Source organism: Neofelis nebulosa, chromosome 3, assembly GCF_028018385.1.
Source record: "Neofelis nebulosa isolate mNeoNeb1 chromosome 3, mNeoNeb1.pri, whole genome shotgun sequence".
Lineage (NCBI taxonomy): Eukaryota > Metazoa > Chordata > Mammalia > Carnivora > Felidae > Neofelis > Neofelis nebulosa.
The window spans coordinates 169,721,111-169,748,094 of NC_080784.1; the positions used below are offsets into that span (position 1 = coordinate 169,721,111).

At 35.8% G+C, this 26,984-nt stretch overlaps 1 protein-coding gene across 1 annotated transcript; it reads left to right on the plus strand.

The window, feature by feature from the left end:
• Positions 1-26,589, plus strand: YIPF7 (Yip1 domain family member 7). Its single transcript, XM_058722714.1, has 6 exons — positions 1-122; positions 1,601-1,711; positions 10,702-10,860; positions 18,371-18,518; positions 22,859-23,040; positions 26,167-26,589. The coding sequence occupies exons 2-6, from the start codon at positions 1,602-1,604 to the stop codon at positions 26,327-26,329; spliced, it is 762 nt and encodes a 253-aa protein (XP_058578697.1). The 5' UTR covers positions 1-122; position 1,601; the 3' UTR covers positions 26,330-26,589.
• The last annotated feature ends 395 nt before the right edge of the window (positions 26,590-26,984 follow it).

Below are 26,984 nucleotides of genomic sequence, written 5' to 3' on the forward strand. Positions count from 1 at the left end.
AGCGTACAAATTTAGAAACCTATAGAGAGCCAGAGGGTCATCATTTCACCAACTGATTTGTTACAAATTTCTCAAGTGAAACTACGTTGCCTGGAAGACCTCTTGACATAAACAATTCAAAGGTATGTGTCTAATCCTTCTGAAAAACTTGGCATTTAAACAAAACACGAAGCTGAGTTACATAAGGACTCCAATACCAATAGTCATGTTACATAAAGTGTTGCATGTTAGGAAACCTTCGTGTATTCTCCTATGAAATTACTCTCTATGCTGCATAATAACTTGTTTTCATGGACTGAGAAAGTTATGCTATTAAATTTTAAGACCTTTAAATTATAAGTTGTTAAAAGATTTAATATTCTTCTAGTCTCGATTTTGGTTTACATAATTCATAGCTACTTTTATACACATTACTAATGAAAAATTTTGATATATGAAGTCAGATGTATGAATTGTTACATCTAATTTTAGAAAAGCTTTCTGTATTTCTACCAAACTGAAAACAATTTGATGTATTTGACAATTACTTCAATATTTGTGAGTAATGAAGCCCTTTAGAGCTAAGGCTGTTTATACAATTTCATTCAAAACTTATTAATAGCAGTATTCTATAAGTTATTATATTGTGTGGATTGCTCCTCATGATATTTAAATTCACTCCTTGAAATAAAATGTTTTTCAAAGAAAAATAAAGATTAAAATGTTGAGTTGAATAACCCTATCTGTCCACTGGAAAAGATTCTTCATTCTGTAGTTTTTATCCAAAGAGCCACTATTACTTTGCTATTGCTTTCTTCCCCACCTTTTTCTCCTTTCAAGTCTTTCTTCCTCCCTCTGGTATTTCTAGCCATTCGGTCTAAATCAAGATCACACACTCTACTTTGCTCCCTAAGTGAGTGGAAACTATATAGAAAGTGTGTATAGAAAGACAGACTCCTCCCTTAGCAGAACTGAGCCTTTCTCCCTTTTGCTCAGCCAGAAGCCTAGGAGTAGCAGGAAAGGCAGAAGAAAAAGAAAAATGTTCCAAATACATTTAGGGAATTGGAAAGCAGAACTAGGAAACTGGTTTGTAGGATTTGGGTGTTTTGTTGTTTGTTTGTTTGTTTGTTTGGCAGCTGGGTTGGGAAGGCTATTAACACACTTCAAAACTCTAAGGAAAATGAAACTCAAATAGAATTATCAGTCATTTGTTTTCTGGCTTTACAACATGGTTGCATGCATTTAAAGTGAGGAACTAACATTGTTTAAGAGAAAATCTAGATGTATACCAATTTTGAAACTTTTTCTTTTAAATTGCCAAGAATGAAGAATTTGATGAAAAATGCTAGTTCTTTCACATCAAAGTCAATTTGGTCAAAGTCACCGTCCTAGTGAGTGGAAAAAAAAATTCAGAAAAGTTAATTGAAGATACACATTTTTAAATGACTTTCTAAATACATTTCCACCCCCTTCCCCAATACTTAATTTAACCCATCCAAAGAATATATTACTCTCTAATAGGAATCAGCCATAATAACATCATCAGTTAATCCTTGCTAAATATCTCAAAAGAAATTTTACAGACTCAAAATTCCCAGTAAAAAACATTCTTATTTTTCAGGATGTCAAACTTGGGACAATTTGATTTTTACCAATCTAATTATACTATTGATAATCAGGACCAGAGTTCTGAAGATTCTAATGCCTATGGAAATCTTTATGGATCTAGACAGTAAGTATGCTTTCACTTTAAGAAGTCATAATATTTTAACAAGGGAGGGCTTCCTTGGGGGAAGCCAAAGCTCTCTCCAGCATATCTTGGTAAAATACCCGAGAAGAAATGCCAGGAAAGGTCAGGGAAATTAATTCACTTCACTGCAGGCCCATTTATAGGTGGGTGGTTTGTCTCCTATTTTCAAAATATCACTTAACAGGGAGCCTGAATACAGGCCCTGGACAGAACAGAAAACAATTTTCATTTTACATGATATTTTCTGGGACACTGATCAAGAAGTAGATTTTATTTAATTAATAAACATGTATCAAGTGCCTGGTTGTGTGTTAGGAATTAAGAATCCCAAAGATAAAAAAAAAAAAAAGTCCATAATCTTTTCCCTCATAAAATTTAGGAATTTATGTTGGAGAGAGGGCAATTAAATATGCAATTATAATACAGTGTGAAAGCTCTTAAATGGAATTAAAATACACATATTTCAGAATGTGTTAGTTATTTGAGTTGACGGTTTAACTTGAGTTGAAAATTAAAAAGACTAAGAATTTAGTATTTACCCTCACTAAGGTAAATAGGGCAAGAGCATTTAGGGTAAGAAGAATTTGTTTCAAGTTTTGGCTCTAGCCTTTGTTCTTTGTGATATTGGGAAACACTTTAACTTCCCTGAGTATCTTAAACTGAGAAATAAGGGCATTAATAATACCTATTTCATGGAATTATCATGAAGAGTTGTGATAATGTGTAGGAAATTGTGTTGTATGGTAGAACCATAAAATAAATATTAGTTTTTTCTGTGACTATAGCTTGTCACATCAATGGACACTTTATTGTCTAAAGTCATTTAATCTTAATTGTCTTTGTTTTTACAGTTGCTTCTTTGGATGTTCTTTTGTGAGTCTAGATTAGGGAATTGTGAGAGGCGTCAAACCTTTCAACTTTCAAGATATCTAAAAGTTATTGAACTCTTACTGTGTGTTAGGTACTGTTGTGAACCTTACATGAGTTAGCTTATTGGATCTCCAAACAATCCTGAGATGAGTGCTTTTAGTTTTCCCCACTTTACTTATTTTTCCCCTGTTTTACTTATGAGAAAACAAGGACCCAGAGAAATCCAGGAACTTTTCCAAGGTCACACAACTAGTAAGAAATAGGGTTTGGATTTTAGTCCAAGGTTATTGATTAGACCCATAACTAAGGTGGGCACACAATTTATTATAAAATCAAGACATTTTTAAGAGTAAAATGCATGCCATTAATAATAATTGTGGTACAATGGGATTAAAACTGGACCATCTTAGGTGAACTGGGATATGTGGTCACTGTTTCATTCCAGCAAGTTTAGGCCAAATATAACCTCATAAGAAATATTTTTAGTTTATTAATTCTTGAGTGTATTTTTCTAAAAGCAGATAAGTATCATGAAAGATCCAGATGAAGGAGGAAAAGATAAAATAAATACAACAGACAGTGGGTATGCCCAGAACAACTTAGAAATTGTTTCCACTGGATGATCAGTCCTGAAGACAGACAGATAGGTGCTGTTTTCTACCTACTCCTGCTGAACCACTTCTCTAAGGCAATAGGGAAAGGTATTGGTATAAAATGTTTTTAAAACTGTTAAAGTTTAGTATCTGGAGTTTTATCTCATTCACATCCCTATTCTATGTTATCCAGCTTCAGTCAGGTTACCATAAGCATTCCTTAAAATGAAAACCAATCTATACCACTCCCTCCCTCTTTCTCTCTCTGTGAATATTATCATTAGGCAAATTAGGATATTTAAAAACTATTTACAAGAAAAAAAGGACAAAAGGATAAAACTATAGAATTGGCTCTATCATTGCAGAATCTACAAAAAATAACTTGATTTTATTTAATTTAAGATTTACACTTTGGAAGGCCAAGAAAAAGTGTTTGGTGTCAGAAAAGTGTTAATCAGGCAGAGGGAGTAGCTTGAACATTAAGGTATTACAGGATGGTAATTCAAAATACTTAATCCACAGTGAGAGCCATCTGATAGGATTTTTCTGCTGTGTTCTCCTATTTTGGTGACAGAAATGAGTCACCTTCTGTTTATTTTCTCCTTTCTCTTCTCCAGTTGGAATAAAACACCTGGGTTCTATGTATGTAGTCTCTACAATCTACATTTTCAGACTAAACTAAAAAGCCCGAGAAAAGTGAAACAAAGCTTTCTCCTTATGCAGGGACTCATGGACCACAGCTTTCTTCCCGCCAACACCACCCAATTTTCTTTCTTCATTTGATTACATATGTCAACATTGCCCAGAAATCAAGATGACAAAGAGATGGAAATTAACATAACCACATGAGAAAACTCAAGATTATATTGTATTAGGTTGATGGCCTTGGCCTGCTTCAGTTGCTTAGCATTTAAATCCAAGTCTTGGTTTGGCTGCAGTAACATTTAAATTCCAGTCCACACTGCAAGTCTCAGGAATTAGGAAAGGGCATATTAGGTATGGTAGTTTTATGAGGTACATAAAATATGGAGTCAAGTCAGCGACTTACTAGTGTACATCCAACTCCAGAGATTTGATCTTTTATTCATACAGTGAATTGTTCAATTAAAATACACCCCAAGTCACAGTAAAGATGCTGACCATCCTGGCAAAAGACACAAGAATCCAGGAGATAGCTATAATCAGTTAGTTTCCTTCTCTCTGTCTCTGTTCACCCCTGCCCCCATTAATGGAAACTTGTTTTAAAAAGCTTGCTCAGTGGCATACTCATCTGAAAGCTGGTCGATTATGCTTACTAAGACAATAAAGATATTTGTATTTGAAACAAAGTTTCTGGGGCGCCTGGGTGGCGCAGTCGGTTAAGCGTCCGACTTCAGCCAGGTCACGATCTCGCGGTCCGTGAGTTCGAGCCCCGCGTCAGGCTCTGGGCTGATGGCTCGGAGCCTGGAGCCTGTTTCCGATTCTGTGTCTCCCTCTCTCTCTGCCCCTCCCCCATTCATGCTCTGTCTCTCTCTGTCCCAAAAAATAAGTAAAAAACGTTGAAAAAAATAAATAAATAAAATAAAACAAAGTTTCTTATTTGAGGATGAACAAGGAGTTTTCTCATCTTAAAAAACTATTCAGTCAGGGGCGCCTGGGTGGCTCAGTCAGTTAAATTTCCGACTTCGGCTCAGGTCATGATCTCAAGGTTCGTGAGTTCAAGCCCCACATCGGGCTCTGTGCTGACAACTCAGAGTCTGGAGCCTGCTTCGGATTCTGTGTCTCCCCTTCTCTCTGCCCCTTCCACACTCATGCTCTCTCTCTCAAAAATAAGTAAACATTAAAAAATACATATTTTAAACTATTTAATCATTCAGATAGGCATTATTTCCAATCACCTCTCACCAGTTATCTAGGACATATTTTCCCACTATATCTTTCTTTTTTTTTTTTTTTAAATAGAAAATCTATTCAAATTATTTAGAGCAAGAAAGAGCTACTTCTGTGGAAAAGGTGACAACTAGACAACTCCCTCTGAATGTTTTAGTAGGGCTTTAACAGATGGACTGAACCTCAGCTTTTCTGAATCCCCAGACCTGATCTTCCTCTAGTATCTCTAACATAGTTAGTGGTACTGCCAGTGGCACAAAGTCACTGTGCACCCAACAGCTCAGCCAGAATCCGGGAATGTGATATAAGTCGACTCCCCTGCCCCCATTCCTTAAACCACACCACCATCCAACTGATCCTGTATATTTTGTACTGACTGAGATTATTTGTTTGTTTATTTATTTAGTTAGTTTATTTATCTATTTTGAGAAAGACAGAAACAGTGCAAGTGGGGGAGGGCCAGAGAGAGAATCCCAAGCTGGCTCCACACGGCCAGCGAGAGCCCAATGAGGGGCTCAAACCCACGAAGCCATGAGATCATGACCTGAACCGAAACCAAGAGTTGGACAGTTAACCGACTGAGCCACCCAGGTGCCCCTGTTCTTACCAAGGGTATTTAGAATGCCTCATTTTACTGGCTCAACTGGAGACTTACATAGATAAAATGATTCTGGGAGTACAGACCGATGTTTTTTGTTTTGTTTTGTTTTGTGTTTTTTAAACCAGCAGGGTATTTTCATTGTAGATCTGTCATATTGTTGTCTCAGGCTATTTCAGGTGATAGTATTACAAATTCTGAAACCTTCATTGTCTCAGGTCTTTGCAAGCATGCTGTGTCATCTGGCTCTATGAAATATACCCATACCTGAATATTAGTTAAATGTGCAGTTAGACTTTCAATGAATTGTACTTACCTGTTGATACATTTTTTACCACCTGATTTATACTCTAACTCTCCATATGGCACTGGGAGTTAGCTCAACATCTACATGCCTTCTGGATCAGACTGACAAAGGAAAGCAGCTCAGGTGACTGTTGTAATGAAGTCCATACCTACAGTTTTGGAAAAATGAAACTTAGTAAAATATGTAGCTAGTGACTGTGTAACAGGATGCAGAAAACATATTGCTGCAATCACAAGAAATTATTACTGAGTCTTTTTTTTAATGTATTTTTTTTTTTTTGAGAGAGAGAGAAACAGAATGTGAGCAGGGAAGGGGTAGAGAGAAAGGAAGACACAGAATCTGAAGCAGGCTCCAGGCTCTGAGCTGTCAGCACAGAGCCTGATGTGGGGCTTGATCCCATGAACCACAAGACCATGTCCTGAGCTGAAGTTGGACGTTCAACTGGCTGAGCAACCAAGCACCCCTTACTGAATATTTTACCAATGATCTTCTATTTTTGCATTGCGAGGTGAATGTTAAGTCCTGTTTCCTCAGAGGTAAAATATTTTCCCCAGCTGGAGACCATGCCTTAACATGACATCATACCTCTGGAGACTAGTTGGAAGTTTATAAACCCAGGTATGGGTGGTGAAAAAGGAATTACTGAAGAGATGGTGAAGATACAGAGGATTTTTATATAGACCACGTGTGTGGCCATTGCTTTATTGCTTAGAGACAGATGTCTTGGCATGCATGTAGTGGAGATTCTCCTGGTAGGAAAACACAAGACTGGTGGGGTGTTGGTGAAGTCAGTTTGGGTGTTCCAAGGAAGCCAAAATGGTGAAAAGCTAAAGGTGATCAGCACAGAAAGCCTCCTGGCCTCCTATTAATGTTGTGTTCTTTGAGAAAGACACAAGTATTTACAAATAGAGAAGGAGCTGTTCCAGGATGTGTGGAAGAAGTCTAGAATGCTTTAGTGTAAGCCTCAGGAAGAAAACAGCATACAAATACTTAGCTAATGCTTATTGATCATGTTTTGGGTGCCCAACATTATTCTAAGTGCTTTACTTATTTCAGCTAATTTAATTCACAATAACCTTATGAGTTCCATTATTATTATTCTATTATACAGCACTTTTTTTTTATGGCTTGGATATATTGGTAGAAGAACATTGAGCCCTGTTCAGCTTTGATATTGACTACTTTTTTTTTAAATTGGTTCTTAATTGGTTCATACTTTTTGAGGTATAATTGGCATACAATGTTATATTAGTTTGAGGTGTACAATGCAGTGATTAGATAATTCTATACATTAAACCATGCTCATCAGAATAAGTGTAGTTACCATCTGTTACCATGTGTTCTTACAATGTTAATGAGTATATCCCCCATGCTTTACTTGTCATTCCCATGACTTACTTATTTTATAACTGGAAGTTTGTAGGTTTGAATCCCCATCACCTATTTTGCCCATCCCCTAACCTCCTCCCCTCTGGTAACCACTACTTTGTACCATGAGTTCTATTATTATGCTCATTTTACAGATGAGAAAACTGAGGCACAGATATGATGTAATTTGCCTAAGATAAAGATACTGGGACTTGAACACAGGATTTTACTCCAGAGGCATGTTTGCTAACCACTCTACTTGGTTTGGGATAAATTCTATCATTAGACTATTTCTGCAAGGGAAATGTAATCCCATGCAGTCAGGAAGCAAAAGAAGAGTCATGTGACTAGAATGTTGCCAGTGGTTCTAAAGGGATTTTTTGCAGTCATCTGACAGTTGTTTTAACTTTTTATTTAAGTATTTATTTTTACAGGAAGAAGAGATGCCTGCTAACAAAGTTAATGTTTAAACTCTACCAGCCGGAGTCCAGTGTTTTCTTGGTCTAATTTAGTTGACATTTGTTTCATCTGGAATAATGTGCTGAGTTAGAAATCATCAAAATTTCAATATGCATCTTCTCATAGAGCTAATTAAGATGCTGTGTAATCAAGGAGAAGAGGAATATTTTGTTGATACACCCTGCACAACTCCCATTGCTATATGGACTGTAGATAGGATAGACCCTTACCGTCTTAACTATTGGTTACACTAATTTAACTCATGCAATTGCCTTTAATAGGTTAATAATTCAGTGCTATGGGCTTAATAAAGCAATTAGGAAATTGTCCAGTCCATTCTCCTTGAATGACTTTCATGAAAGGATACTGTAGGCTTCAAAGATGTCACTGAAAATATAAGAGAATTTTGTTAGCATAGCCATCAGAGTTAGCACCATCTAATGTAAAAGGATAATGCTAGAAAATGTGGGATTAAGTGTACATTCAATATATATGATTAAGAGTACACTTATGATGAGCACTGAGTAATGTATAGAGTTGTTGAGTCACTGTAGGATACACTATATGGTTACATGAAATTAATATAACACTATGTTAACTATGGAATTAAAATAATAAAAGAAAAAAGGATGTATGGTTAAATAAAATTAGCAATTTTAAGAAAAAGGGCATGAGAATTGGGTTATGTACAGAGTTTGTTGGGTAGAACTGTGAACTAATAATGCAACTATATTGGTATCGCTTAGATTTTATTGAGATGTAGGGTTAAATCTCAGAGTCAACATGTACAAAGTTATAAAAAGAGAGAATTTTAAATCAGATAGTGATAGGAGGTGACCATGGTAATTTTTGTTAGATAAAAGGTTTTGAGGTTTCCTTTGTAGGACATATTTTGAAATTATACTTTCTTAAATAAGTGGTGGGAAAATTTTAGTATTATGCCAAGGAAAACAGAGGCCAAGCTCCTGATGAAGAAATTTTCTGGATGAAGGAGCAGAGAGGGAGGGAAAAAAAGGGGATGGGATTTAGCTGGTAATGGGCTCTTTTTTTTTTTTTTTTTTTTTTTTTTTTGGCAAAATGTTTTTCTCTTTGCAGGGATTGGGTCAAGGTAGCCAGCCACCTATGCCAAATTTCCCCCCATTCATGGAGATTGCTTTCCAGGGAGTGATTGTAAAAGTTACCTTTCCTCAAGCCTGGTTAATCACACCTGGGTATGGGTTTTAGTGAGGCTGGCCAGTTTGTCAGTGAAATAATCTTGGTTAGATGCTGGTCCATTAAGTCCACTCTATTTTCCCCTTTTATTCTACATTAAAAACTGTATAGATCAAGTGGGGCTTTCATCAACCAGCATGCCCTTCAGATTATTATAATTCATTTCTACCAGTACTTTAAAAAAAAGTTTCTTTATTTTGAGAGAGCACACATGTGAGCAGGAGAGGGGCAGAGAGAGAGGGAGAGAGAATCCCAAACAGGCTCCATGTGGACACAGCACAGATCTCACAAACCGTGAGATAATGACCTGAGCCAAAATCAGTCGCTGCTTAACCCACTGAGCCAGCCGGGCACCCCTTTGCCAGTAATTTTGATAGTGCATCTATTTTGGTGAGAAAAGAAAAAAAAAAAGATTAAGAATATGCCTCATGGCTAAGTGAACAGTAACAGTAATCAACATATGCTGTTGGGGATTCGAGAAGTATTGCACGAGGTCCTGGCCCTAAGGAGCTTACAGCTGAGTTAACGAATGATTAAATGCATGTGTCTTTATTTTGGCAGCTTTTTTTTTTTCCCCCCAGAGAAGGTTATTTTCTCTGTCAGGCTTACTCGTATAAGGAAAGTTAAATATGTTATTCTTAGACTTCATATTAAGATTAATGTTGGAAGGAAAGTACCAAAATCCATTCTGTAAATATTTTAACACAAAGAGATCAGGGAGCTGCAAAGTTCAGAATCCTGGGCTGTATTTTTAGCTTAACCTAAGGGGCTCTGATGAAAGAAACTTAAACATGTTAATAAGGACAGCTCCTTATGTGTCTCCTCCTTCCTTCAGGTAAAAACAATTTTAAATGATCAAATAACCTCATATAACTCTTTTTCCCTTCCTTCTTTTCTCTAGCTCTAGTAAGTTATGTACTAAGAGCATTGTTTTCCAACTTTCTCATACAAATGGTGAAATAAAAAACAAAAGCATGGTCAAAGAAGTATTGAAACATGATGTTTCAACAAAACTAAATTGCACATTTGGAAAGAAGGACATTAACTCAGCCATAGAATCCTTTTAGTGAGTTATTCAAAGATAATTCAGTTGGCAGTAATTGTCTGGCAATGGCCAGAGCTAGAAAGTCAGTTTATACATTTGTTTTTTCATATGAATTGACTATACCATTACAATAGCGAATTTTACCCATTGCTTCCACAGATTTGTAGGAAATGTCATGTTTGGTGATTGCCCCTGAACAAAGTGAAAAAACAACATCGTATCAATGGGCAGAGATGCTGGGACAGTTTCATTTAGTAGTCCAACACCAGCAGTGCTGCTGTGTGACCATGGACAAGTCCTTCAGTCTCCATGAACCTCTATTTCTTTACCTGTAAAATGGGATTAAAGTTACAATTTCTACCTTACAGAGTATTAATTATGTGGGAAAATGTGAGGGAAAGTGTCCAGCACTTGTACATAATCAATAAATATTAGTTGGTATGGGGATCTTTCTTCTAGAACCTTCTCACGACCAGTTACTTCATTTGTTTTTATTAAAGTTAAATTTTAAGCAAGTTCTGTCTTTCATGGGTAAGTACTCATAAAAATTAGGAGAACTCATAGAAGAAAAATTGTAGCTTCCTTCAGTGATTTGTCATGATACCCTCTCTGTATATATATGTATATAAATCAGTATTCTCCTTTCTCTAGACAGCAAGCCAGTGAGCAACTCCAGGCTGCCTTTGTCCCACAAGAGATGCTCATGTCATCAGGTTACGAGGGACAATTTTTTCAGCCAGCATCCAACCCGGATTATTATTCACAATCTTCTTACATTGACAGTTTTGATGAAGAGCCTCCTTTGCTAGAAGATAAGGGAATGCTATTAATGTGTGTACAGCTAGAAGAATAATAGCAATAATCAGCACATGATATGCACTGTCAGCATGCTGTATACCGTGTTTTATGCGTGATTATCCCATGTTTAAACAAGAGTCTGCCAAACAAAGGTGCTTAAACCGTTGAAAGTTTGTCTCGTGTGTGTGTGGAGGGGAGGTGAACTGGCAGTAGATCTGTACTATTGCCACACTGTTACTGCTGTTATTAAATGTTTCTTCAGTGTGTTAGAGTGCAGACTCCCTTACCATGTGTAGACAATAGTCCATGTGTAGACAATAGTGAACATGTCTTTTAGCAGAGTGGTTATAGCAATGACCCTTTCTAGCCCAGTTAACTTGTGTCTTCTGCTATGATGCCTGGGAGCCAAGGGGGTAGTTTCTCAATATTCTTTTATTGTCATGGATACAACCCATTTTTCTTCTTTCCTGGGTCATATGAGTCCCCTCATCTCAGCTAGGTATGGCTAAGTGGGGAGGAATAGGATTCCAGTAAGTAACACTGTTGGTGGCAGGAAACCAGTGGACCCTTGCAGTTGAAGGTCTCAGGGATCTCAAGGGATGTTCCAACCATTGATTTTTTTTTTTTTTTTTTTTTGGTTCAGCCACACTACATCTGCTGCTTTTGCTCTTGAAGAAAGTCAACATATGCTAGAAGCATAGAGGCTAGAAAACTAAAACTCAAGTAGATTTAAATTTAACCACAGGGAAATATTAATAGGTTAACTATTATGCTCTAACCCCTTTATATGTAGTCAAGTGAAAAGGGATAGATTAAAATTTATATTTTATATCAAAAGATAAGTGTTTGTCTCGTATAAACACAGCCAACCACTTGGCATTAAAGCATTCCCTCTTTGTCTTCAAAATTCAAAAAGGGTGAAAGATTTAAACCACTTAGAAAAGCATAGAGGCGCATAGGTGGCTCAGTCAGTTGGGCATCCGACTTCCACTCAGGTCATGGTCTCATGGTTCATGGGTTCAGGCCCTGCGTTGGGCTCTATGCTGACAGCTCAGAACCTGGAGACTGCTTTAGATTCTGTTTCTCTCTCTCTCTCTGCCCCTACCCCACTCGCCTCTGTCTCTCTCTCTCAAAATTAAACATTAAAATAAGAAGTTTTAAAAGAAAAGTACAGAAAATTATGTAATAGTTTTGTTGGCTCTTTAGAAGCCAGTTAGATTTGGGAATCAGTTATGTTTAACCATCATTCTAGTTTGCCTCTGAAATAGTAATCAACATATGAAAGTTATAAGCTATCCTCATTACACATTTTCCTTGATTCCACCAACATATCTACTTTAAAAAAAAACTATCAGTTGTGTTGTTATAAAAGTTATCTATATTCAACATAGAAATTTAAAAAATACAGAAACATGAATAAAATTATGAGAACCACCTAAAATTTTGTCTCTATGACATAACTACCATTAATGATTTGATGTATTTTCTTCCAGCCTCTATTCTATTTTTCTGAGTGTGTGTGTATGTATAAAATGCATTTATGTACGGGGCGCCTGGATGGCTCAGTCAGTAAAGCGTCCAACTTCAGCTGAGGTCATGATCTCACGGCTTGTGAGTTCAAGCCCGGCATTGGGCTCTGTGCTGACAGCTCAGAACCTGGAGCCTGCTTCGGATTCTGTGTCTCCCTCTCTGTCTGCCCCTCATCGGTTTGCATTCTGTCTCTCTCTCAAAAATAAATAAACATTAAAAAAAGTACAAAACTTTATAGCCATTGTATGATCTAACTTTCATTTTTGAGTATTCATAAATACATATTCAAAAATATAGCATTTCACTTTAAGCATATATACTTAAATATATACATACATACGTAAAATATTTACATATATGCATTTTAATTTTTTTTAATGTTTCATTTATTCTTAAGAGAGAGAGAGAGAGAGAGAAAGCACAAGTGGGGAAGGGCAGAGCGAGACACAGGGCTTCAAGTGGGGAAGGGTTCAGAGCCTGACACAGGGCTTGAACTCACAAACCGCAAGTTTATAACCTGAGCCAAAGTCGGACACTTAACTGGCTGAGCCACCCAGTGCCCCATAAAGTTTTGTACTTTTTAAAGTTATCTTATATCAAAAGCATTTCTCTACATGCATTCTTTAAAGTCATTGAATATTACTTCAAAATATGATTTAGAATGGCTTAATAATATTTTGTCATATAAAAGTACTATAATTTAAACTCACCTAAAGGTTGCTCATTATAGTAAGTAAGGCTTTGTTGAACACCATAGTGAACAACTTTGACCTCTACAGAGTTGTCCTTGGATTGGTTCCGTAACTGGGATTACTGGATCAAAAGGTACTTACATTGTCAAACTGATCTAGAAAAAGGATGACCTACTACACCATCATCATAGAACATGAGATGTCTTAGTTAATTTGATGGACAAAAAGGAGTGCTTTGTAGTTCTTGGTTACTAGAAATGTTAGACATGTTTTTCCATGTTTATTGACTGTTCTTCCTGTTTTTCATGTTGTCAGATTTCGTATTGGAATCTTAAGATTTTTCTTTTCCTTGTTTATTTATAGGGATATTTGCATGTTTTTATTATTTTTATTTTTTTATTATTTAAAAACATTTTTTAACATTTACTTTTGAGACAGAGTGAGACCCAGCGCGAGTGGGGGGCGGGGCAGAGAGAGGCGGGGTGCCAGGGGAGACACAGAATCCAAGGCAGGCTCCAGGCTCTGAGCTGTCAGCACAGAGCCCTAAGCGGGGCTCAAACTCACGGACTGCAGGATCATGACCTGAACCGAAGTTGGATGCTTAACTGACTGAGCCACCCAGGTGCCCCTAGGGATATTTGTATGTTAAGGGTATTTAATGATTGCCTGGAATATGTGTTGCAAACATTTTTTTTTTTCCTAGATGGTGTTTGCCATCTAATTTGCTAATAGGAAATTAAAGCATATTGGAATTTTAATATTTATGTTTTCAAGTCCACAATATTTTTCTTGGTAAATTTTCTTTCTGATTGCTCTTTTGTTTATAATGTATTTCTCCAGCTCTGAGTACTGTTTATATCCTCTTGTATATTCTTAAATTTTTTAATGATCTTTTTTGTTTTGCACCTAAATTTTTGATTCAATAAAAATTATTCTATGTTTGTATGTGAAGTAGGATTCAGCCTTATGTTTTCTTTAATGATTAACCAATTTTTCCTGTAACATTCATTGAAAATAATCTTTTCTACTTGTCTAAATGTATCTATTGTGGTATTCTAAACTCTAATACATCCTTCCTTTATGTCTTCTCAAATTAAAATAGGAAATACCCTAGATTTCCCCTCCCACCTTATGCAGCTTAGAGAAAATTCTTAGATTTTTTTTTTCTTTTTGTGATTATCCCCACCGAATTGCTAGGGTATTAGAAGAGATTGCACCTAATATAATTCGGCATTTTGAATCTGTGAAATTTCTAGACTCTGATTCAATATGTTCCTCAGGCTGGGTGACTGAAAGCTTTCAGCTTCATCTGTCTCAAAGATATGGAAACACCGTAGGCAGGGTTTCTAGGATAAGGTGATAAATGGTGTTCGCTAGTTTTTATTGAGCATACACCAAAACAGCCTATCACATTATGAAGCTATAATAATTAGCAACCCTTGCACAAAATATGTTATTTGAAAATGTGCTTGTTTATTCCTTAAATACTTTGTTATCTAAAAGACTCATTTGGTGGTTTTATGTAAGAATGATAACTTTTGCAATTTGATAATGTACAATCAATATGTTAACAAATGTATCTCGAAGAATAATAGTCAATTCAAGTCTGTCAAACCAGAAGAATTACTGTGATATTTGGTACTTATATATGTAGCACAGCCTGATGTTTATATTTGAAAGGCCAGTGCCACAATTTGCATAGAAAACAAAGATATTAATTCATTTTTATAGCATATATATCATATACTTTACTACCACTAGATGACAGCAAAACAATAAACTTTACATTCAAATTTCACAACAGCTTCATCTTTTATCTGTATAACAAGGTATTATATTAGGATATCTACAATTAATAAATACTTATAATCTCATTTGCATACATTGTAATAAATTTGGAAACAAAATGTTATGGGGAAACAAAATGTTATATTTTGGTAGAAAACACATAAACTCTTTTTTGGTATGACAGAATGTAGCAGGTCTTATGTTCATTCACTGGTTAATGACTCGATGTTGCAACATGTGCAGAAGTTAATTATGCCATAAAATAAATGTCTAAAATCAGTAATAATGTCTCATAAAGCATTTTTCATCGGAGTTTCCTCAGGAATAATTGTTATGCTTTTTGAGGAAAAAAAGGTATTTTGAATTAAAGGGCACTTTGTTGTAAATACTGAAAACATATTGCTAACATAAATGTCTTAATTGAAAATATAGTTTGAAAACAACATAAGGCTTAGATGAAATTAATTTAAACTATAATATTTCTCAAATTTTAAAATCTGCTAATTTAAAAAATCATAGTAGACATTCTAACCTCATTTTAAGCTCATCTTCTCCAAAGTGTATGTTCATTAAGAAATATATAAATAACAGTGTGATAATAAAAAGGATCCAACATGGAAGTTGAAATGCACATGATTTACTCACCATTAACCAGTCAAATTCTTTTCAAACTAGGGATAGCAACTGTCAACCTGTCAAATGAGTGAAAAAATATCCTTACTATCCCAGTGTAGACCAATGTCTGGCCAACCTTTTGAAAATGTCTAGGTCCCTGTTAGAGCAAGACCCCTCTTATGTCATGGAAGTCATTAAAAGTCCATCTGGTATTCTGTGTATAGAATGTCAGATATGCAAGATGTTAGGTGTTATGTGCTGCTGTAAAAGAAGTTGAACTATGCCCTATATGTGATCAAAGACAGTTACTAAATCCTAGGAAGGGAAGTTGAATGCCATGTACAGATGATTTAGGGAGAGAATCCTTCATATGGGAGAATTGAGCTTAATTAAAAAAAATACAGCTATTATGAAATGAGATGCACATTGAGAAACATAGCTATATTATTAAAAATAAAGGGGTTTTTTTTGCTTTTGTTTTTTGTTTGTTTTGTATGTGGTATGTGTGTGTGGGCAGGCATGTGCACTTGCCTTTATACCAGTCTCTTCCTATTTTTCCCACCCTCAGCCCCTAGCAACCACTTTTCTACTCTGTTTCTATGCATTTGACTTCTTTTCTCCTTGATTTTAGAATCCACATATAAGTGATTCTGTACAGTATTTGTCTTCGTCATAATGCCCTCAAGGCCCATCTATGTTGTTGCAAATGGCAGGGTTTCCTTCTTTTTCATAAATGAATATTCCGTTGTATGTATGTATCACGTATGATCATATGTATGATAGATCTATCCATTCATCCATTGACACACACTTAGATTGTGTCCATATCTTGGGTATTATGAAAAATGTTGCATTGATCATGGGAGCGTAGATCTCTTTGAGATACTGTTACCATTGCCTTTGGATATATACCCAGAAGTGGGATTGCTGGATCAAATAGTAGTTCTTTTTTTTTTTTTTTTCTTTTTTCTTTTTTCTTTGTTTAAACTGGCCAGTTCAGTGTTCAGGTCATAGCCTCTCTCTGCCATGCATTGCTGCCCTGGGGATGTATCCACTGGGCTCCTTGCTGTAGCCACTGTCTCCAGGAGCCCGTGCCCTCCAGTTGTAGGTAGACCTGTGGCCAGCCTGGCCTGGTGAGCAGCCACAGTGGGAGAAGTGGAAACGCCAGAGCCCTATTTTCTTTTTTTTTTTTTTTAATTTTTGAGGAACCTCCATACTGTTTTCCACAGTGGCTGCATGAATCTACATTCCCACCTACAATGCAGAAGGGTTCCCTTTTCCCCACATCCTCACAAACACTTGTTATTTCTAATCTTTCTGATAATAGCATTCTATTATCAAATAGATAATAGGTGTTAGGTGATACCTTTTTGTGGCTTTAATTTGAATTTCCCTGGTGGTTAGTGATATTGAGCACCTTGTCATGTACCTGTTGGCCATTTGCATGCATGTCCTCTTAGGAAAAAATGTCTATTCAGATCCTCTGCCAAGTTTTTAATTAGATTGCTTGTTTTAGGGAGGAAAGCATGGGATCTTGAGTCAGATTCTTCAGTGTTAAAACCTAGATTTCTGTTACTAGCTCTGTGGCTTTGGACAAATTACTTAATATTTCAAAACCTCAGCTACCTGATGCACAAAATAGGAATAAAATAATAGTACTAGCTTCATTACATGTCTGAGAGACCAATGCGTACATATCTTGTACAGCTCACAGCAAAATTCAGTGAAAGCATTCAATAAAAAAAAAAAAAAACAAAACACATTTAACTCTTTTTAGTTGAAATGCATGTTCTTTACTGTATTTTATTTCTAGTTTTTCTGGGTATCCGCCTTACTCTTATTTAAATTTATAATGATACAAGCAGGGTAACCAGCTTGATTATTGGTTCTTAAATAGTAAAGTCATGTTCTCCTTTTTTAATGTTTTTTTTTTTTCTACTCAGGATACATCTTAAAGTTTATAGAGGTGATGAGAAAAGAAACTAATGTGATGTGAATATTTATTTCTGTATTCAGCGAATGTCGAATGGCTGGGTGGATTTATTTTGTTTTGTTTTTTAAGTAAAAATGATGTAAGAGAATCAGGATCTAGCAGAAGGGTCTGTGAGGTGGCAGTCAGAATTATTTGAAAACAAGGTATTGGGGAAAAATAGATATTTCTAAATGAGTTTGGACTTATGGACACTGAGCCCCACAGATTTTGGATATTTTATTCTACCACCACCACTCATAAAAGGGAAAGGTTAACTTGTCTCAAGAATTTAATCTGTGAGTACATAAACTCAACCACAATAGCACTGACCGTATTAAAATATGGGTGCAAGAAGGAGTCATTCCACTTTCTCCTCTGTGGAGTTTTAGGCAGTTAGCACAGAATTACTCTTCTCATCAGGCGGGGCGGAAGTAAAATCCCAGATCTGGGCTAAATATCTTTAGTTTAGATAATGCTGCTAATTGAAAAATTATACTATGTTTGGTATAAGCATGATATGATTTCAGAAGTATTATCAAGGGAAAATAGGGAAAAAGGAAATATGTAAATAGGCAGTAGAATAGGACCTTTGGTCTGTCAGCTACCATTTTATTTTTTTTTACTGTAGAACGTCTGTTTCGCAATTTTCAGACTTTAAGCTTATATTTAGTGCATAAGGCAGGGAAATTTTTTCTGTGGTGTAATTATTTATCTAAAATATATCTTTTAACTCATTGGGAACAAAAAAAATCTCTTTTTGTTATTTTTGTTTTTGAATGACTATATAGGACATAGAACTTTAGATTTTGAAAATACAACGATCAGATTAAAGTGCTAAGTAAATTAACCAGATATGTTAAATTTAATTAAATAATATTATTCATATTTATAAAATGTTATAGTACCTCTTTTTTTTTCTTTTTGCAGAACTTGGAATTAATTTTAATCACATATGGCAAAAAACTTTGACCGTGTTAAACCCACTGAAGCCAGCAGATGGCAGCATTATGAATGAAACGGACCTCACTGGGCCCATCCTGTTTTGTGTCACTCTGGGAGCCACCTTGCTTCTGGTAATAGACAGCAGCAAGCACCAGATTTTAATGTGTGCCCTTCCAAATGTTGTTTTTGAAGAAGTCTTTGTTAATACAGAAGAAAATGTGTTACTTTTTAAAGTGCAAATTCTTTAATTCATCACTACTTTTTTTTTTTTTTTTTTTTTTTTTGGTGAGAGAGATGTAGTTAATTGAATCATAGTGACAAAGTAAAACTACCCTCAAATATTACAACAGATAACATATAAATGTAAGCAGAATTTCAAAACTCAAATCATTGAGCAAATTTTCAACAAAGCAAGAGATCCCTTATGACTTTCTTGTTACTAAGATTGTCAATCTGAAAACGTTGAAGGAACACATGGATTTGGGAAATACAGGCCCAAATTTTATTTCTTGTTTTCTGTGACATTTCTGTTGTGACACCACAGAGATCCCTTCTCTTTGCTCATAATTTTCTTCGCTGGGGTGTATCTCTAGATTTCAAATAGTCTGTGAGGTTTGAGATGAGTCTCCTTGTTTCGGGTTAGGTTATTATGGATATATTAACTTGCAATGATAACCAATAATTTGTTTATTCAATCTGTATATTTCTTTATTATTTTGGTTTTCTGCTTTTTATGAAGGCATTTTTCTCCCCTGACTTTACCATTTGTCTTATGTATCGGCTTTCATTCTTTAAATCTGGGAGTGATGAAATTGAGTCACCAGAGAAGTAAAGAAAAACGTATTTCCACCTAAATTAAGTTCAGAAGCCATTCTAGCTGATAATTTAGAAAACTGTTTCATTTAAAAAAAAAAAAAGGGAAGAAAAAGAGAAAATGAGAAAAGGCCTATGATTTTAAACAAAGAAGGTAATGACCATAAGTTAAAAAAAGGATGAAAAAGATAGTCATGCCAGTCTGAAAAATATAGTTTCATTAAGGAGCAAAGAGATAAACTTGGCAGGAGAAAGAATACAGGAAATTAAAGATTCTGGGGAAAGCCCTTAAAATAACGATTTAGTCCACTTCTCCCTCTTACAGCTATCCACTTTCCATAATTGGTTTTCCTCACTGTAGCCACAGTTCTCAAAAGTAGATGTAAAATATATTTGCAACTAAATAAATTTTTACTTTTTATTTATTAATTGACTTTATACTAATCAAAATACTGATAGAAATCTAGTTTCTAGATTTCTAGAATGACACATGACGATGTGGTCACATCATATTTATCCAATATGCTAGTATTTACTGATAGCATCTTATTTCTTCCTTTGAACTACAGCAGCTGAAAGTACTGGAAATCAAACACTAGATCAGCTAGAGTTTTAATTAAGTCTCCAACTTCCCTTCCATCTTTGTCACAGTAATTTGATAATCTTAGCTACGCTAGGTAAGACTACATCAATTAATCAAACAGTCAGAAACAATCCATTTAATATATTAACCCATATTTTCTTTTTCAAGTGACTTATAATGTAACAGCTGTTTGTTTTCCTGTAGAAAATATTACCATTACCATCCCTCAAAGGAAAGCATTAATTCCATTAAGATCTTTTTGGGGTGCATAATATTAATTAGAATTATTTAAATATCCTCTTTTTTGTTTTGTTTTGTTTTAAGTACAGAGCAATATAGGCAAAGAACTCAACTGGAAGTGAGAAAATTGGATCTACCCCTAACTTAGCCTCTAGGTATGATCTTGAACCTTTTGTTCCCTATTTCCAGGCCTTCCTTTCTTCATTTTGAAGGTGAAAAAGGTTTATAAAATATTTCTTAAGGTTCCATTCAGTTCTAAAATTTTGGGAGAATATGTGAAAATGCATATTTCTGAAACTTTTAGGCAGACATTATCATTTTAATTTTACCATTAGATGTGTTTACTTCAGAACTGGTTCTGATACATGTAGAACCATAATGACCAACAACAACAAAAAATTACCCAAGTGTATATTAATGAAGTCAGATTTCACTCAGAATCCATTTGAGGCTAAGTTAACCCTGCCCTGGATATTTAGTGTTAAAATGTAAAGGAGAATTTTGTGGGCTGGTATATGCATTGTACTAGAGAAAGCAAAACTAAATCCAAAGCAATATTCCACTTGTTCATTCATGGTCACATACTTATCACTTTTATAATGTATGTGGACCTAAGGCATGACACAGTATCTTTTGTGGACTTTCTTCATGTAGAAGGAGGCAAACCAAAAAAGACAGCTTCAAATAGTTATTATAAACTTAGTTTTACTTATTCTTCCTCTCAAAACTATTTTCACCCCCCAAACAAGAAAGATGAGTGGCTCATCTATGGCTACATTTAATTTTTCTGGTAGGTCTAAGAGTATGATCTAGAAAAGGAACATGCATGACCAATGTAAAAGCATAATCAGAAGAATAGTATTTCAAATCAAGATATAGTAATGAGGGTGGAAAAGGAGGACCTGAAAAGTTTTGAGGTTAAAAATAAAGGGAACATTTATTTTCCATTTCAGTTACAAGCCCTTTTTAGAGTTTGAAACAAATCTAAAAAATGACAGTGGCCCCTGCCAAATGGAATTACAGCTTAAATTGGATAAACTAACAGGAAAAGAGATGAAGAGAGAAGTCAGCAATTGATATCCAAAGGGGCAATTTTACTATCGATTAGTTTTATCCACCTTCTATTCACCCCCCCCCCACCATTTATAAAACTTCTTGGGGTCAGGAAGGTATACCTCTTGTTCTTTGGATGTGGGGAAGATGCCTTTCACCAATACAACTTTCCCTACCTCAGAGCTATCTCATCCAATCAAAATATTAAGTAGAATCTTTCTCTAATACATGAAAGTGATGTGAAATTGTCACTATTTTCCAAGTGAAGCAAAATCACCCAATAGAGCAATGCATAACTGATGGGGTTCTTTAAACATGTCTGCTAGCATTATTAGCATTATTTCACAAAAGAGCCGAAAACACAAAAGGTCCTCAGTAAGAACTTATTACAGCTAATGCAAGAGAGAATTCTGCAAGCATAGCCCCAGGGACATTTTGTGAAAGGACTTACTTGGTAGTGACCAATCTCCCCAACTGTGCTGAGGAAGAAGAACTCAAAATCGCTAGATAGTTTTGAACATTAATATGGTCATAACACTGTCCACTAATTAATTATGAAGTAAATACCTTTTTACTCTGTAAGACATAAAGACTTTATAGATAACAGCCGTGGAGAAGAAAACATGACATCTAAAAAGCTCACTCTCTGAACTTACCAGATCCTTCATTGTTTTGCATAATTCCCACGAAAACCAGAGTCAGTCTATTTAATATTTATCTAGAATTTCTAACCAGCTTAATGTAAATATAAAAATTAAATGTGTTTCTTTCCTGGAGTTTTGGCATCCTCAGGTAGCCAACATTAAAATATCCCCTGTTGAATCAGTAGGAGACTGTGACTTTCCCTGGGTGAGTTTAATGGGAATATTTCTGCCCCCAGTCCATAGTGCCTTGTGGGAGATGGCTGTTTTTATGAGTCCTCAGAAAAATCAGTGTTGTATCCTGAACACTACTGACTTTCTTTAACAGTACGTAATTTATGATTCATTGTCAGTTGGTTTAACAAACCAGCTTCTCATGAAGTATGGTCAGTTAAACTGGTAATAGGCCTTATGAAAACAAAGGATTCTGTGGTCAAATAAGTTTGGGATATGCTAGGTTAAATACGGTTAAGCAAGTCCCATTATTTTAAGACTTGTTAGAGCTCCTATAGATGTCCAGGATCTACTTTCAGAGCCAGACTTCCTAGGTTCAAAGCCAACTTGTACCACTTAACATCATTTTACTTTGGGCAAGTTACATTACTTTGGTGCATCTTAGTTTCCTCATGTGTAAAATGAGTGTAATATGGTACCTATCTCATAAAGTTGTTGTAAGAATTAAATAAGCTACTAGACATGATATGCTTAGAATAGGTCCTAACATAGTAAATCCTATAGATATTAGCTGACATTAATAATTTGCCTTGTAAAATCTTCAGGACTAAATTGGATTTTTTCATTAATTTATTCATTCATTTAATTATTCAACAAATAGGGGGAGAAAATATATTGTTACTTATGTCTGCTACTTCTAATAGGTGATCTATGATTTAAAAAAACAACTAGGAATTTTTCATCTTCTCTGTGGCATGCTTATGCCTCCCCAAGTATAGTCAGGGATGTTTGTTTTCAGGACCTGAATTCTTATGACAGCCACCGTTTTCTTCTGGAACTCCCAGTCTCCGATGACATGGAATGGTGTTGAACTGACTGATTCTAAAATGCTCTCTGCTTTGCTGATATTCCAATTTCCACCTGATGTTCCTTGTGTGTTCTAATGGTTTTCTTCCCATCCTTTCAGGCAGGAAAAGTTCAGTTTGGTTATGTGTATGGCATGAGTGCCATAGGTTGCCTAGGGATTCACACCTTACTGAACTTGATGAGCTCTTCAGGGGCGTCTTACGGCTGCGTGGCAAGTGTACTGGGTTACTGCCTGCTCCCCATGGTCATCCTGTCCAGCTGCGCTATCTTCTTTTCACTGCAGTAAGTGCCTGTGTGTGCTGACTGCCCCCACGTGCACAGTCATCTGTGAAGCTTGCCACACCAGTGGAACAGTTAACCTGTTTCGGATCTTTTTGGTAGTGCAATGGAGGAAACTATTAATGGCTACAGACAGACCCAGGAAAGTAGGTCAGTTTGGGCTCAGGCACTTCCTATTTGGATGATTTAAATAATAAATTCAACCAAGTTATCTTTGAAACTGGCACTTTGTAAGTTGTCACATTCTTCAATATGAACTATTGTCCGGGGTGCTCTAACAACTGCGGGAAATTCACTTGTTTGATTTTGGAAGAGTGAGTGCCTGGTGAACACTGACAAATTGCTTCAGTTCCCAAGCACTCTGCCTTCTAGGGAGGAAGCAACTGTTCTTTCTCAGCTGGGCTCCTTGCAGTGGAAAATTCCCAGGAACCCTGATGAGGATATTTATGCTAGAGAACTTTATAGCATATATGTTCAGCCAATAGATTTTTTTCTTTTTTTACTTCCTGGGCAGATAGTATTTGCAATTCAAAACTATTAATGAGGATCCAGTAGGTATTTTTCTTTTGGGCACTTTCCCAGGGGATAGCACATCACTACCACTGGTTGGGGAGAGCAAGTAATTACATAGTCCTTTGTCCCCTACATGCCCTGAACCCAATAAATGTTTGCCATCAGTGCTCATTCTTCCATATCCAAAGGAGGCACAATTTGCATTTTTTTCTTGGATGATGCACATTTTAGGTTATTAACACTATATTGGATAGTATATTACATGAAGAATTTACCAATGCCAAAGGTAGGCATTTTAGGAGAGCATTTAATAATTTTGTTTAGGTATCTCATATAGTTTTTTTTTTTCAGAACATTATTGAGAATGACTGAGTTGGAAATGTTTCTTTGTTTTAATATGGTTTTATTTTTAATTTTTGTCAATGTTTGTTTTTGAGAGAGAGAGAGAGAGATGGGGTGCAAGCAGGGGAGGGGCAAGAGAGAGGAAGACACAGAATCCGAAGGAGGCTCCAGGCTCTGAACTGTCAGCACAGAGCCCGAACTCAGGAACCACATGATTATGACCTGAGCTGAAGTCAGATGCTCAACTGACCGAGTCAACCAGGTGCCTCAATATGGTCTCATTAAAAATATATATTTTTTTAATGCTGATTTATTTTTGAGAGAGAGAGAGAGACAGAGAGAGACAGAGTGTGAGTGGGGGAGTGGCAGAGAGAGAGGGAGACACAGAATCCAAAGCAGGCTCCAGGCTCCACGCTATCAGTGCAGAGCCTGATGTGGAGCTTGAACCCATGAACCGTGCATGACCTGAGCCGAAGTTGGATGCTTAACCAACTGAGCCACCCAGCCTCTCCAATATGGTTTAATTTTTAAAGTGTCATTCTTGAGAATAGCTTAGAGCAAACAGTTTATCAGCAAGTATTCAACATTAAAGAAAGAAATGTAACAGAAAATGGACACCTTGAATGTGTAAATACAATGTGAGTTACAGGTATACTTACTGAGTTTTATCCATGGAAAAATGCCACTTTTTGTATATCATGTTCTTTAGCAAGCTTTCCCATTTATTAAGTTGTTTGGTTTAGACAGTTGACAAGTTAATACAGAGTTTTGTCCTGCAACTTATGTTCTGTTTAATGCTTTTACCAAAGAATGCTATAATGATATACCATTTAAAAAATTTAAGTTTAAAACATTATTTCCAGCAAAGTTGAGGTTTGGGGCATCTGACTCCAGATTATTAGGGGAAGAAAATAAAACTGAAATATTTGGATTTTGAGAATCATCAGAAGTCTGGACCTTTTTTCATTAGATTTTCATTCTGAATTATAAAGGACGATTTAGAAATCTTTTAAATTATATTAAAGGAGAGTAAACTCTCTGACCCCGAGGACTATTAAACTGAATTTTCTCTTTTGGGTATATTACTATATCACTCAAATCAATCATATATATAATTTTATACTTTTGTTCATAAACCTGTATATTAGATCAACCTATAAATTATTCCTAATATTAATTAAACCAAGGGATATAATATTCATTCGAGAGCATTTTAAATGCTTTTGGTTTATTTATAATCTAAGGCATTATAAGCTACATTGTAGTTTTCACTTATTTTTCTTTGGTTCAGTTTTGAAACGTAAGTATTTTTGTCTTTCTTACAAATAGTAAACAAAATTCTCAACTTCAGAATACCAGGATCGAGTGAGACTGCTGTTCGATGGTGAAAGGAGCTATGTGCCAGTAGGAATTAGGAGATCTTGACCTAATGCCCATTTTACATGCAATTTTCCTTGTGTCACTTCACTCATCTAAAGCTGGGGACTAGAGATCTCCTGATCTTTCCTAGCTCTTATAGCTTATTTTTCTAAATAACACATTCTGTTTTGCACATATGGAAAGAAATTCACTCTTTACTATCCACACCTCCTCTTTTATCCCCAAGGTGGCTAGACTTAGCCTTATTTGCCCATTTCTTCCTAAAGAGCCAATTGCCTCCACAGTTATTTTTGAAGATACCAACTTGAACAAATCCATTCCAATGTCCTAAAAGACCCACAATACACCTACAAAAAGAATCTTCAGAGAAGAGGTGGGAGGCCACATACATATATGTGTTCTCTCCTTGAATTATGTCAGGCTTTGCTGTCTCAGATAGGAACCTGAGAAGTGGGCCCGGGAGCGGTGACCGGGCACCCTACTGGAGTGCAAATCCAGTTGTCTTTCTGCTCACACTGGGAATAAATTTGGGAAGAAAGTGTGGGAAAAGGAATCTGTAATTATAAAAGAATACCCTAAACATAATTTATATAAAAGGTTTTCAGGAACTCAGATTTGAATGTTGACAGATAAGAGTGACTGCAGGTGAATTTTTGTATTTCTATTAGTTTAAGCTTTACCAAAACACAAAATGTTTACCTCCGATGGGGAATTTGACTCACAGATTTTCAAGGTGGGCAAGGCCTTTGAGTTCATACAGTTCCTCACCCTCATTTTACAAATGGAGAAAGTAGTTATAAATATTGTACCAAGGACATTTCAGAAGCAGCTCTGATTCAATAATCTCTTTTTCCTCTTGACATAAGGTAATCATCTCTTTTGTCTTTGCTATAGGGGCACCTTTGGAACTGTGTTGGCACTGGTCATCATTGGCTGGTGTAGTCTCTCAGCTTCCAAAATCTTCATTTCAGCCTTGAACATGGAAGGACAGCAGCTTCTCATTGCCTACCCTTGTGCCTTACTTTATGGACTTTTTGCCCTCCTCACAGTTTTCTGAGTAGTAGTTGAGATGATGTTTCAAGATTCTATTTGTTTCCTGTTCACATTATCCTGGAAATGTGTTAGCATTCATATTTGGTGATGTGATTTCTGCTTTATTACTATTGAGAGAATAATAAGCAAAGTGACAAAACAGCACTTAAGGATGGTGCTCTAATAACTTGTTTGGTTTGAATGATATTTTTGCTTTTTGCGTTGATACATTAAAACATTTTAAAATACTTTAAAATAAAAGGGGATATTGTTGTTATGGATGGACCCTGCCTTTCTCAACGGATCTATTTTTAAGAAATTTTATGTACATAAAATCATTTAATGACTGCACAAAGCAAATCAATGGTGAGCCTTTTGAGAAACATTCACGACAATTCAAGCTATGTTCACATGGTGAAGGTCATACTGTCCAGTACCTTTGGAGAATTGCAGGGGAGGGTTATATGGGTTTTATTTACCTGAGAACTCAAAGAACCTCCTGTTTTTCAATTCATTTACTGTAACAACTGTTTTTTGGTCCCATTTGAACAATCCACTAATTCACCACTTTTCAAGCCCTCACTTCCTTCTTTCTTGGTTTAGATGCCATGGTCCATTATCATAATTTCTTTCTCTCATGTGTCCTCAGTAACCTTACCATTTGCTCTCTAAGTATATAA

Excerpts from the sequence above, each read along its gene's own strand:
- YIPF7 (XM_058722714.1), top strand. The coding sequence starts at position 1,602 with ATGTCAAACTTGGGACAATTTGATTTTTACCAATCTAATTATACTATT. Across the intron at positions 18,519-22,858 it reads TGGGAGCCACCTTGCTTCTG|GCAGGAAAAGTTCAGTTTGG; the intron begins GTAATAGACAGC and ends CCATCCTTTCAG. Across the intron at positions 23,041-26,166 it reads GCTATCTTCTTTTCACTGCA|GGGCACCTTTGGAACTGTGT; the intron begins GTAAGTGCCTGT and ends TCTTTGCTATAG.